Raw genomic sequence first — 13,957 nt, forward strand, 5'->3', positions numbered from 1 at the left:
CGATGAACATTTTGATGAAAATGTATTACGTTGTTGAATGGGAGAAATTCAGCTATTTTCTGCTTAAAATGCTTTTGCAGAGTAGCAGTAGTACCCTTTTGGCTGTGCATCCTAGATCAAGCTAGCATTCTATGGGGTTTTGGCAACTTCTGACAATGCCCCTAGAACTTCCTCCAATGGACCCCTCTGTGTCCGTCTTCCGTAAACCTTTGCGACCGTCAGGACTGCTCAGGGTTGCACTTTTTGAATCCTGAGGGCAGACATACTGAGGCAAGGGTTTACTTACCCTTTAATGAGCAGGGATGGTTTAGGCTTGATCAAGGATGCCTTAAGGTAGACTGCGGAGGTTTGAGGTTAAACCCTGTAACCTTGTTGCTGTCAGCCGAATCCCCTTATCACGAGACCAGTGGTTCCTAACCTTTTAATAGGTGCACCGCTAAATGTCTTCAAGACCTTTGGAGGATCACCTCATATAAAAACGGTAAAAAAGTGTGCAGTGGCTGGGCAAACTGCCAGCACCCCGTTTAATCATAATTATTACTGCAAATAGGCCATGGCCAGTGGGAAACGTCAAGAAAACATGGAAAGACAATGTCAGTACCGCATCTTATGCTGCCAGTGTGTTTATTTTAGCAAAAATGAACACAAAACATCACAATGGAAAACACGATTGACTCACAAAGCGACACTATTCTCGCAATAGTCATCAGACACTATACCATGTTTGAAACAATAATTATAAAAAATAGAGCCCAAATGATGAAGATTCTAATTTTCTTTGTCGTAAATGTGGGTAGTCAAGAAGAACCCTCCAACGTACCACCTGACGATAAGCTCACATACATCCCCTACGGTCTGCTTACCACACGAAAAACACAATAGCAGTCTTTTCCCTCCCACCTTTACTGTTGGAGGTGTCAGTTCCATCTTAGCCCCTTGCCCCCCTCACCCATCCCCTCTCCCTCCCTCCCTCCCTCCCTCCCTCCCTCCCTCCCTCCCTCCCCACCACCCCTCCGCAATCCATCAAGCCGCAAGCTTGAATCGTATACAAAGAAAATCAATGCTGCGTGCTAGGGAGTCGCCCCTGACGGCGAGGCTGCGGTGCGTCTGATTGCAGGTGAGGACTACCAGGAGTGCGTGTCCAAGCAGATGGAGACGCTGCGGCCGTTCGGCGATGCCCCCCGCGAGCTCAAGCTGAAGGTCACGCGCGCCTTGGTGGCGGCGCGCTCCTTCATCCAGGGGCTGTTGGTGAGCGGCGACGTGGTGCGCAAGGTGTCCCAGGTAAACCCCCCCCCCTCGCCCCCGCCATGGCGTCCCCCCCTGTGGGTCTATAGCGCTCTCTGAATCGCTCTTTTCCTGTGGATCTCACCGTCGCCCTTCACGCCTCTCTCCTGTTTGTTTTTTTGTCTTTATCTCTTTTGGCCGGTGCAATCACGTTGTTTCATCAGCATTGCATTTCTCCCCGGCGCCGTTTAGCCGGGCGCTGAAGGGATTCGGAAGGGGGGTTATTCTATTTATGTTAACATAACCTCATCGTTAGTTCTGGTCAAGTCTTGGAAGTCCATTTCCTGTGTTTTTTTTGGTCTTATTTCCGATTTCTATTCCCATAACGTCTCTTCCCGCTGTCTCGGCTTATGCTGTTCTATTATTCATCCATTATTCTGCTATTCACCCATTCTCTGCTTTTCTCCTCTCCCCCCCTCTCCATGACTCCTCCACATACATGGTCATTAATAATAATTTGGAGTGCTGCATTCCTTTCAACCTAGAGTGCAACTGGAGAGTCCAACTGGCAAAGACACACACACACAAATGCCAACAAAGGCAAACTCAAACACACACAGAAACACACACACATGCAGGCAAAGACAAACTCAGGCATGAGCAGAAACACACCCATGCAGATGGACGCAAGCTCATGCACAAACAGTATTACACAAAAGCAGACAAACCATTCTCATGCACGAGCAGAAACGCACCAATGCAGACAATCCCAAACTGATGCCACGAACGCACACGTGAAGATGAACACTAACTGGTGCACAGACGGAGACACACAATTGGGATAAACGACGCTAATGCATGATGGACATGCACAAGCACATGTAGACTCACACTCGTGGACAAGCAGAGACAAAGCCGTGCAGTTGGACACACACACTCATGCACAAGCGGAAGCACACGCCTGGAGACCAACCCACGCACATGCCACCATACGAGCGCACAGTATCCCTTTGTCTTCTCTTCCCATCTCCAGGCAGAGTAAAAGACGATAGCAGATCGATGCACGGCAGAAACCGGGGCTTCATGAAACATGGCCCCCGGGTGGGGGCAATCAGCCCCGTGCTACAGCAGTTAATGTCCATGCCACGTTTGAAAAATATCCCCCAAGGCAGCGGGCAGGGTCAATGTAACGCACCCAAGACAAATTGTGCCCTATGTGAGAAGGAGAGAGTGGAGTGAAGACCAGAGCACTATTGGAATACCTCTGTCCCCCGAGCGAGGGGTCGGCATGGGGGCGATGGACTATCGCTGGAAGGATGAAAGATATTTTCCCTGATCATGCAAAAGGGCAAAGGGGTAGTTAGAGTAGTGCATCCTCTGGGAAATAAACGTGATGGAAAGAGCTTCTCACACCTTGGAGCCAACGGGGTAATCAGAATCATTTGTTTCAACGTTAATTTGGGTTTTGATTATGAAACGTAGATTAAGAATGTTGTTTGTGTGGAAGAGAGGGTTATTCGGGAGATGTCTACGTCTTCCTCGACAAGTGGCCAAATTCTGCCACCACCGCATCGTAGGAATCTGCCGACAAAGCAATAATTAACTGAAATCCGAGCCATCCTGTGTGTTCCTCAATGACATAGCAACCAGGGTTCTGCGAGCTTGTGTCTTGGCAGTTTGAAACCTCAGGCATCTCTTGACTTTCAGGACGGCGCATACACTCCACATGGCCGATGTCTCTTCCTGTTAAGTCTTTGTTAAAAAAAAAGAAGTGAGGGGGCACCGCTGCTTACAGACACACACACACACACAACAACACAAACACACACACACACACAGACGTCAAGATGTCTCAATTAGGCACACACAGCAAAAAAAAAACAGCAGTGCCCAAGCCACAGACCCACAGGGGACGGAGACCAGGAATAACCATGAGCACAGCTAGCCAAGCAGTGAGCCATAGCGGAACAGAGAACAGCCACCGCCTACTCGAAACAAGACTACAGAACGGCATCCACGCAGGGGTTTTTGCTACCGAATTAGCATAGCGTCGAGAGCAGCAACATAGCATATTCCCATTCCCATGGTTCGCAGTGTAACAGGGCTGTATTTACCGACGGCATTAGCATGTGCTCGTGCGCTAAGCCTCCGTTTTTATTCGGGATTTGCGTCCTGTTGGTTTGCCCTCTGGACCCGCTGGAGGGGCCCGCAGCTTCTCGTCGGGCCTCCGCCAGCTTCCAACTGCCAAGCCGATTACAAGTCTTCGTGCATTCCTCTGTTCGCCAAAAATATACCCACATGCTGATGCACACAGTCACCCATGCAGCGACGAGCACACAGACACACACACACAATAGCCCGGATGAATAGAATCACAAGTTCACAGTTTTCAGCTATAGCTTCCGTGTCAAACAGCGAACACCTTCCGCCACTGTCTCGATCCCGTTAGGTATGTTTCCTGACCATCTCCGTTGCAGTGCCGGGGCTGAAGCACTGATGTGTTGGTTAAAAGGGACCGGCTGAGTGAGAGTGTGAGTAATTAGTGTGGCTCTTTGCAAAATTATTAAATGTCATCTGCAGCTAATGACAGGATGTTGGGAACCGCTGCCACCCTCTCCAAGAGGTCATGAATGACAATTATATTTCCCCTTTACACTCACACATGCAAACACAAGCTGCATTCACACACACACACACACACACACACACACACACACACACACACACACACACACACACACACACACACACACGCTCATACTCACACACACAGCTGCTCAAGTGTGCACACATTCTCGATTGATGTCCTCTGACACATAAACAGCACCAGGCTTCAAAAAAGGGAAATAAAGAGGAGAAAATAAAAAGGCTGTGCCATGCCCCTGATGTTTCCTCAGAAGGCTTTTCTCCAAATTCTGCTTCTACCGTTGCCGTGCTTTGGCTTCTGTTGGCCCTTTTTAACTTTTCTATTTTTTGCTCATATTTTCCTTTTTTTTTCTTAATTACTGAGCAACCATTTTCTCCCCCTCCTCTCCTCTCCTATCTTCTTTCCTATCCTCCTCCTTTAATCCTCAACTCTTCTCTTCTTCACCTCCTCACCAACCATCATCTTTCCATTTTCCCTATGCTCCTCTCCCCTCCTCTCCTCTCCTTTCCCTCTCCCTCTCATCTCATCTCCTCGCCTCTCCTCTCCTCTCCTCTCCTCTCCTCTCCTTCCTCTCCTCTCCCTCTCTTCTCATCTCCCTCCCCTCTAATCTTCTCTCCCTCTTGTCTCCTCTTCTTTCCCCTCCTCCTCCCTCCTCTCCTCTCCTTCCGTCTCCCCTCTCCCCTCCTCCCCCCTCCTCCTCCCTCCCTGTAGCACTGAATTAATTGCACCTGATTGTTTCAGTTTGTTGACGATGTGCAGAGCTGTGACACGTCCTGTCCTCTCTGCCCTCACAGTGTCAACAGCCAAGCATAGTAATTTGGTTCTCGGTTTACCCTCGTTCCTCTGTGGTAATCGTATCTCCGATTGATTACGCCCAAACAGGACAGACAGTACCTATTCATAGCTCTGCTTAGAGACTTAACAATCCCCTTGTGAGATAATCAGTTTGCCCCCAATGTTGTCACGATATCGCTTGAAATCACAGAACTACAGCAAGAGGTTATGTCTATAGCTCCTTCAACCGAAGCAGGAGGCCAGTACCAAGGAATAAAGATCAGATCAGTTTGACATCGGTGTGGGCGACACTGAAGTCTAGAGAATTTATATTCCCCTGGTTTGTCCCCTGGGGGTAGAGACTCCCTCTGTACTCCTGGTCTACATCGGCTCGTATTAGCCACCGTGTCTTTAAAACAAAAGTCCTGCGTTTCCCCCCCCCGAGGAGCAGACGGTAGCGGTAGCAGGAAGTAGGCCACGCGTCACATCGCTCGGCGGAGGCCAGGAGTCTGGAGCGGCGCACTCCATTATGCAGGAGGGGTGCTGCTGGTTGTTCATATATCTCCCCTAATTACACAGCGAGGCGCTGAGAGGAGGGGACGTAGGAGTGAATCAGTCCTCCGTCGCCCTCTGGCAGGGCGATAGAAGCTGCTACCGATACTGACAGGTACAGAGGGGAGCGCTTTGTGGCAGGACCCGCGGTGGAGTGGTGGTGGGAGCCCCAGAGTTCAGGAGTTTAACCCAGAACTCTCCACGCACTTGTCAACAGAGGGGGGGGGGGGGGGGGGCACTAGATGCTTCTTGCCTAGATGCAGAAGAGCGGATGGTGTTTCATGCAAGGCAAGGGGAGTTGGCGGCGGCAAAGGGACGTGAGTCAAGGAGGGCCGGTCAAAGCCGTTGTGATCCGTCGGTTCGTCTTTGTCCCCCGCCCTCATGGGGTGAGAAGTTAGGGCAGAAGGCAGACTGTGGGCAGCATGGCGGCTCATGACAACATCTCCCTCAGGCGATTAGTGGTTTCTAAAGAGAGAAGAGGGGGGAAAAAAAAAAATGCTGTTTCATGGCGGTTGTTGTGCAGCCCTGGAGTTCCCAGCAATCGCAGCTCGCACGGCTGATGTAAGATCAAGTGAATTTGTGAAAACATCTTCGACCGCGTTCTCTATCAGCGCCGCCAGTTCTCGTCTGTCTCTCTTTTGTTTTCGCACCCCTCGCCACGATCAAGGTCTCCGCCTTTCTTTATTTAGCCCGCCTTATCGTACCTACCTCTCTTGTTTTGGGTTTGTTTCTGTGTCTAATCTTCTCTGCTCTCCCCCTGAATGTTGTTTGTGGGGAAAAAGGAGCGGTGTGCGTGTGTGACTCATTGCTGACTAACGAGGGGTTGAAGTATCAGAGTTGGGAGACAGAACTAGGCCTTGTGACTCAAGTCTCCTTTCACTTTGCTGCAGTCTGGGAGTGTGAGGGTATTTTGCGTTCAACTTTTTCTTGTTTCCTTTGAACTCCTATAATGTAATCGTCTGTGTTCATTCTTCTTTGCATTGGTCTTTCGTTTGAGAATGACATATCCGAGAAAATATACTGTAGAGTTAGTTCCATTAATAGTCTTAATCATAATAATTGTTATTATTGTTATATTGTCATGGTTGCTGTCCATGGTCCTGACAGTGTTAATTCTCTTAACCCCAAATCCCTTATTATTTTTAATCAGACCGCCATGCAGAAATAAATGCGCACTGATCTATTGAAGGGAAGTGTCCTCCGAGGCCTCTGCCGGTTTGTTTTCACTGCCCATCCTTGTTATCCCATCTCCCAGCGTAAAGTAGTGTATATTTGTTGAAAGTGTTTCCCTGACTTCGCCACTGAGAGAGGAACAGTCTCCATGCAGGATCAGGGCTGGCCTAGATGTCAGCTTAAAAGGGTTTTGTATGCATAGCTGGGCTCGCTAGTCCTTAAACGCACACACACGTACACACACACACACACACGTACACACACACACACACACACACACACACACACACACACACACACACACACACAAACACATGGATATACGTATGCAAGCATGCACATGCACCCACACACACACACACAAACACACACACACATGCACATTTTCGCCTGGGGTTTTTGTATGCATAGCTGTGCTCTCGTGTGAACAGAGCTTACTGGTATTAACCCAGATTCAGTGTTTCACGCACACAGGCCCTTTCCAGGCGGAGTCTGGGGCCTAGTAGGATAGACAGAGGAAGGAGAGGCATCGGGGAAAGATGGAAGGAATGAAGGGATCGGGGGAATGTTTGCATGGGAAGTCGGGCTCCTTTTTGCCGGCATTTGTGAAACAAGTAATAAGAAAGCCAAATTCTCCGGGAACCAAGTCTTCTGTTTCCAAGGCAACGGGGGTAGAAATGAAATCATAGCAACGCTGAATGCAGGTCGCTGCGGGTAGTGACCCACCACTGGTAGTCTGGTTTCCAACGCTGTCGGGGGCGAAGGAAAAGGGTCCCTCCACATTTTATCCAGAGGGCTTAATGCAGCCGTCACCAACACATGAAACGGATTTAAACGGGCGCAACGGTTATAGATAGAAGAGAGCCGAGAACTTCTAGTAAAATAAGAAGTATCTTAAGACTTGAAATCGCCGTGGTGGGCTCTAGTCTATAACTGGCTGCCTTTGATCATCCATGGTTTGAGGTCAGCCGAACCCATTGTCAAATTAAACACTGTTCCACCATGTATCTTTACTGTTCATTTTTATTACAATGGAAAATCCACCGGTGACGGTAACTGACTGGTGCACAATACACCCAGGGTTCATTCCGACCTGCAGTCCAAGCCTCATGAGAACGGGATGGTCTCACAAGCTCCCATTATTTGACTCTCTGTAGGTCGGCCTGGCCTGCATCCCGATCCCACTGTATGAATGCTAGGTCCAATCCGGGCAGGGGGCTTCAGCTCATGCCAGACAAAGAGGGCCGTAGTCTTGACGCATTAAAAAACAATAGCGGCGCCCAGGGAAAATGTGGCACTCGACGAAGCAATCAAAACAGTTTCATCCAAAATAGACAATGAACAATGTGCTGTTAAAAGATTAACAAAAATCTGCAAAGAGGCTTTTCTCAGATTAGAATTATGTGTTTGCTTTATTTCCAACTATATTCGGCGAGGGCTGAGAAACGAAGAGCATCACTCTGATTGGCTGGAGTTTACTTTAACTGTGTAAGGCAGCGGCCTCATTTGGAAATCAATGGCTGCCAAGCCAAGGCCAGAATGATATTGATTGCAAAAACGCCAGTGTGAATATCCTTATAGTCCCACGAGGCTACAGTTTCTCTCTCTCCATCACGCTGCCCTCCTGTCTGCTTTCACTGCACTGTTTACTGAGGCCAAAAAATACTGGTGCAATACGGCCATGCCAACCCCCTGGTGTCCACAGGTGCAGCTGAGCCTGGAGTGCATGCGGGCCATGATGAGGATGACCTACTGCCCCCACTGCCGCGGCATGGCGTCCGCACGGCCCTGCGCCAACTACTGCAGCAACGTGATGAAGGGCTGCCTGGCCAACCAGGCCGACCTCAACACAGAGTGGAGGCATCTGGCTGGTAAAGAGGGCGACACACACAATGCAATGCGTACAAACACATACACACGTATTTGTGTAGTGGTTATCAAAGTGTGTTTTTTTAACAGTGTGTCTTTGCATCCGTGTGTAATGATTTAAGTATGTTTTTACAGTGCACTGTGCACACACGTGCACACACACAAATACAAAGACAGACACAAAAACACTGTGAGCTTCACAACACACAAACGCACGCACGCACACACACACACACACACACACACACACACACACACACACACACACACACACACACACAGACACACACAGACACACACAAACACACACACACACACACACACACGTGTTTCCAACAAGTTTCTCCACCGGATCTCTGTGCTAATTTCTTCTTTAAACAGCCACCCATCTGTGTTTGTGCATAATTTCGCTCTTCATTAAACAGTCGCACCTTCTCATTTACTATCACCAGCTGTCTAGTCTGCGTACGCGGCACACCGGTTGGTTAATATTTCCCCCTTGACCCTCCCCTGCTGAACGCTACGTCTCTGCCTCTGCGGTGTGTTTGTGTGTGGCTGCTGTGTAGACACCATGGTGCAAGTGGCGGGCCGCTTCGACGGGCCCACCGGCGTGGACGTGGTGATCCTCTCGCTGCCCAACCGCATAGCAGAGGCCATCTCCACCATGATGGAGAACATAGAGGCCGTCAACAGCAAGGTAAGGAAGCTGCCGTCATGGCCACACGAAAAGGGGGTGGGTTGTTAGAGAGTTAGAGAGTGTGTGTTGTTACTGTTTGTGTGTGTGTTGCGTATGGAGTCATTGAGCAGACGCTATGGTGCAGTCTAGCATGGTCATTCTGTATTTACATTGCAATACTAAGGTCGCGGTGAGGGCCATGATAAGAAACATGAAAGAGCTAAACAGTAGGTGATTCTAGGTATGAAATAAAATAGACAATTTGAATTGAACAAAAATATGCAACTCATTATTATGTAACACATCGGGTTATGTATAGGGTTTGACATCTTTGATAAAGAATCTTACAGAGGCTTGGGAAATCGAACCAGGAACCTTTAGCCTGGGAGTCGAACATCCTATCCGCTACACTATCCTGCCCATGTTCAACGGTTGTTACTCAACATTGCCGGCGATTATAATACCTAAACAATGTGGTCATGTGCAACGGCTTCTCCTGATTTAACGAGGCCTGTCTTCTCATTGAAGTTCGGCACTGCAGATGTCGAACCTGCCGACACATTACATCACCCTACTTTCACCATTTGTGCAAATCAGCGTGACGCCTGCTTTCTTCGCATCTCGCGGTGGAAGAGTAGACCGCAGCGCATACCTGGCTGCTTTTAAACACAGAGATCTGAATCATGACAGGACATGCGCTCCCAACGCCTCACTCCTCGTGTTTAATGGTGTTTGAGCGATATTGTTTCACGCCGCTTTTATGAACACAAAGGCAGCTGTGAGAGAGGATCACGGTGCGGTATTGTTGTGGAAAAGGGCTGGAAAAGGGAGCGGTGAGATAGTGAGATGAAAAACAAAGGCAACAAAGGCCCTGTTCTGGTTGGCGATAAAGAGTGTGTGTGTGTTCATAGCGTGGTAGACTGGCGTGTCTCTGTGTGGTTCTTGTCTGGTTTAGAGAGTTTGTCATTTATTTTACCTGCGTCCATTTATATTATTCATCAAATAAGGGCAAGGAATCCCTAAGGTGATGTAAGTAAATGATTGTATATCTTCAAATGCTACCGTAGACGCGTGGATTGCAGTTTGTATTATTGAATACATTTGATATAAATTGCTGAAGATGAGGTCAATACTTCTGCCACCCTTAAGATCATTCTGTTCACTTATATTCACTGTTATTCTGTTGACTATTGTAATTATACATTGATTCAAATAAGATTCTATGATCTGAGTAAACATAGTATAATTTATAGCACAATTGTATAATCAACCTCCCCAAAACCCACAAAATGTTACCTAGCAGTAAAGACTGAGTTCACGTCACACTGGATAATGTTATTATGACTCTATACAAGTACAACAGGCTTAGCGCTACTCCAAACACGCCAGAGTTAACCTGACTTTTCTTGTGGTGCGGGTAAATATATAAACACGTGTCGTGCATATAAATATAGTCGAGAGTGATTGCATCTACCATGGCAATGTCATGAACCAGTCCTTCAGGCACTGTGAAAGCAGTTGCATAAATCTGTCCTAGTCTCCTATATTGTGTGTTTGCGGTCACCTACTGTAAACACAAACTCTCCATGATCCAGTAAAACATACAGTTCTTGTCGCTATACAGCAGCAGCCAAAGTACAGCTTAGCCTTCCCATTCAATGATGCTATTCACAGAGTTGGTTTCCGGCATTATTGGATTTCATTCCTGTCAACACGGTACAGCCACAAAGGTTATATACAGTGCAACATTGAGTCCACAGTTAGAAGGAGGAGTAAAGTGCACAGGGCAAGTCTGTAACCTTACTGCTCCAGTTTCATTTTAATTCTGGAAGTGGAAAGCAGACAGCAGAGCCGTGCTTTCTTCGACCGATCGCGCCGTTCTGTCAGGAATAACTCACATCATGTTGTGACCATTTAATGCATGCCATGCTAATACGATTTAGTTTGGCGGTATGGTTCCACTCTTTCCTGTTGCTCCCTGCTGTGGGATTTAAAGCATGACATGCAGATGTCAGATGCAGAATACCAACAGGGAGCGCTATACAATCCCCCCATGGGGTACATCAGATAGCTCCACCCGTTGTATAGGTTGCATACGAAGCAGAGCAAAACCAATGCAGGGGGAGGCTGGGGTGGTGGGGGGCGGAATTATGCCCAGCACACCTAACTTGGACCGCGTTAGCTGTCAGCTGATAGGGGGCGCATGACTAGAGTGTCCCGCCTGAACTAGCTACACCCATCAAAGGGCATATTGTTGCCGTTTTCTTTGTCAAACAAGCATATGTGAAAAGAAGATCATCCTGCTCTATCACCTTTATAGTGTATTTTACACAAGATAGATATTTGATGCTGTGATGAATTTGATCAAAGAAAACATTATGTCTGAGGTCTAATAAAGGTTCTGTATTTATGAACAGATGGCCCGCTGATACATATAGCCAGAAGGGATACCCTGCTCTTCAAATAAACATATATTTCTGACAAAAAATGTAACAAGTTGGGGTCGCAAAGATTTTTATACTGAACAACTGGTCAGGTCAACAGGTCAAAAACGATTGGAAACTGCTTTAATGTAAGTTTCTTTCAAGATGCGGATAAATTCCTTCATGGCTTCTCATTTCTTCAACCTCTCTTTCTATTTTCTCTTGGTCCTTCTGCGTGTTTACTTTGGTTCTGCCGCAGGTGTTCCAGGCATGTGGGAGTCCCAGGGGGGGGGTCACCAGCACGACAGCCCAGGAAGAGGTGTCGAAAGGGGGGAAGATTATTGTGGAGGACAGGGTGGGGCCCAGCACCGGCAAACTAGAGCAAATGGTAAGTGCACTCAATCGTCGGGCTTTCTGACGGAATCTGAAGGGGCTGGCTCTGACCTCTTAAAGAGAGGCTGTCCAGGCTTCTAAAGTATCACTTATTACATGGCTTGTTATTGATGATGGTCCAGCCAAACTATGTTCTCTGATACAGTCCAAATCCACATCAAAGGCTGTGAGATGAGGCAATGGATGTGGAAATGGAACGATGGGAAGAAAGAATGTTTTGTCCTCTTTGTGCCAAATCCTTTTTTTAAACGCTAGGTATCCAGTTAGGCTGGAATGACGTGCGGGCTAATTGCTGTTCCAATTTAAAATAATTACAATTAAAGAGGAAGCAGTGGTTCTAGTTTACGACCCCTTAAAGGAATATGTCATGTTTTTTGTCAAAGGGTATTTCAGATACAATCATGGTTTGTATTGGACCTATTGTTACCGTGTTTTGCATGGGGCGTCCATGAAAGCATTATGAGTACCGTGCACTGATGTACACTGATGCCGGGCAGGTGTTGGACGCGTCCAGGAGGCTGAAGGACATGCAGCCCTACTGGGTCTCTCTTCCCAGCGTCCTTTGCAGCGACCGCATGGCCACCGGGGCAGGTGCGGAGGACAGGTGTTGGAACGGGATGAACCGCGCCAGGTGAGCCTCGCCGATTTTGATCCACTTAAATCCGCTGCTTAGAGTGTCTTGTTGTTTTAGCGTTGTCAAGGAGACATCTGGTCGGTATTCTGGTGGACCGTTTGTTTTCCATTCGGATTCGTAGTACTTTGATTTGGAACTGTTACAAGGCAGAGGTGTGCCGTTGTTGAAAAGGAATGCACACCCGTGACACGTTATAGGCCAATCCGGACCAAGTATTCATCAATGCTGTTTTATGATGCTTATTTATGCATGTATTTACTTCTATATGTATTTATTTTTATTCTATTTTACACTATTGTGTCGTACTGTCTAGATTTAATCGAAAAATATATTATTTTAAGAGAATTGTGGTTTGAGTTTTATCTATTTTTTTATGCGTGTACATCTGTGTGTGTGCGTGAAAATGTGTGTCCGTGCCTTTGTGGGGTATTGTCAGGTACCTGCCTGAGGTCATGGGCGATGGTTTGGCCAGCCAGATCAACAACCCTGAGGTGGAGATTGACATCACCAAACCAGACATGACTATACGCCAGCAGATCATGCAGCTGAAGATCATGACCCACCGACTCAAGAACGCCCTGAACGGCAACGACGTGGACTTTGTGGACACCAGTAAGGAAATTGCTAAAATCCTCAAAAATATTTTAAACTATTTAAAGTGCTTCAATATCCCACCAACAATTAAATAATGATTACAAATATGAAAGGAAAATATCATAATTTATAAAATGTAAAGGAAGGAAGGAAGCTTCCATAGCAGACAGAGCATAATGCCAGAGGAATCTTCAATGACACCTTTTATAGCTTCACACGGCTCTGTTGAGACCTGTCTATCATGTTTCCGGATACATCTAGATTGTACATCAAACATTAAGGCAGGTGTCTCGTTGGGCTTACCATTCCAGACATGGCTATCTCTAGATTTCACAGTAATGCAAATCATACTTTCATAGCCGTTTCCTCTTTTGACCGGCTGGCTTTTGCACCTTTCACTATTTATGACTTTTGCAATGTGGTCAGGGACAGATGTGCTCTCTCCCTGCTAATATTTTGGGTCGATTTTGGTTTGTAGTTCTGCAATCCCTCTGGGGAGTGGTTCTTTTACCTACTTCTCAAAGAGAGGTATTAGAGTCTGAAGACCCATCTCACCGTCTCAGTGAATCGCACCGAATTCAAAACTCCATTCGCTAAGCTCTTTTGGGGATTGCGTGGTAGGTATGCTTGGGAAAATAAAAAAAGCTTGGCCTTAATCATGATGACAGTTTTGTAATAATTGAGGTCAGACATTATGTGAGGTTGATTGTGTAAGTACTCTTGCTGAATCCCTAATCCTCCAGTCTGGGGCTGGAGCTACTATGAGCCAACCACCTATATTTTAAATTTAGCTCAGGAAGACACCGCTCCAACCACATCAGCAAATGGAATAAAGCAACACTTCAAGTATTGAAATAACTACTTTAGTAGTGTTAATACATTACGATATGACGCAGTGCAAACGTTAACATTGCTTTGTAGAATCATGTTTAATGATAGAACTGAAAGGGCCAGGAATAATAAACAGACGGCACAGTACGGTTCAGATAGATTTCATT

The 13,957-nt window shown here is 47.1% G+C and overlaps 1 protein-coding gene across 2 annotated transcripts in view; it reads left to right on the forward strand.

The window, feature by feature from the left end:
- The window catches only part of gpc1b (glypican 1b), an 86,419-nt gene that overhangs the window by 67,666 nt on the left and 4,796 nt on the right, over window positions 1–13,957 (forward strand). For both annotated transcript variants that reach the window (XM_060059359.1, XM_060059360.1), the window contains 6 exons: window positions 1,118–1,281; window positions 8,076–8,241; window positions 8,806–8,936; window positions 11,598–11,726; window positions 12,229–12,362; window positions 12,802–12,977. In XM_060059359.1, the coding sequence (XP_059915342.1) occupies window positions 1,118–1,281; window positions 8,076–8,241; window positions 8,806–8,936; window positions 11,598–11,726; window positions 12,229–12,362; window positions 12,802–12,977 (900 nt within the window). The remainder of the gene's footprint in view (window positions 1–1,117; window positions 1,282–8,075; window positions 8,242–8,805; window positions 8,937–11,597; window positions 11,727–12,228; window positions 12,363–12,801; window positions 12,978–13,957) is intronic.

The sequence above is a fragment of the Gadus macrocephalus genome, chromosome 8 (assembly GCF_031168955.1).
Source record: "Gadus macrocephalus chromosome 8, ASM3116895v1".
In the NCBI taxonomy this organism is placed as follows: domain Eukaryota; kingdom Metazoa; phylum Chordata; class Actinopteri; order Gadiformes; family Gadidae; genus Gadus; species Gadus macrocephalus.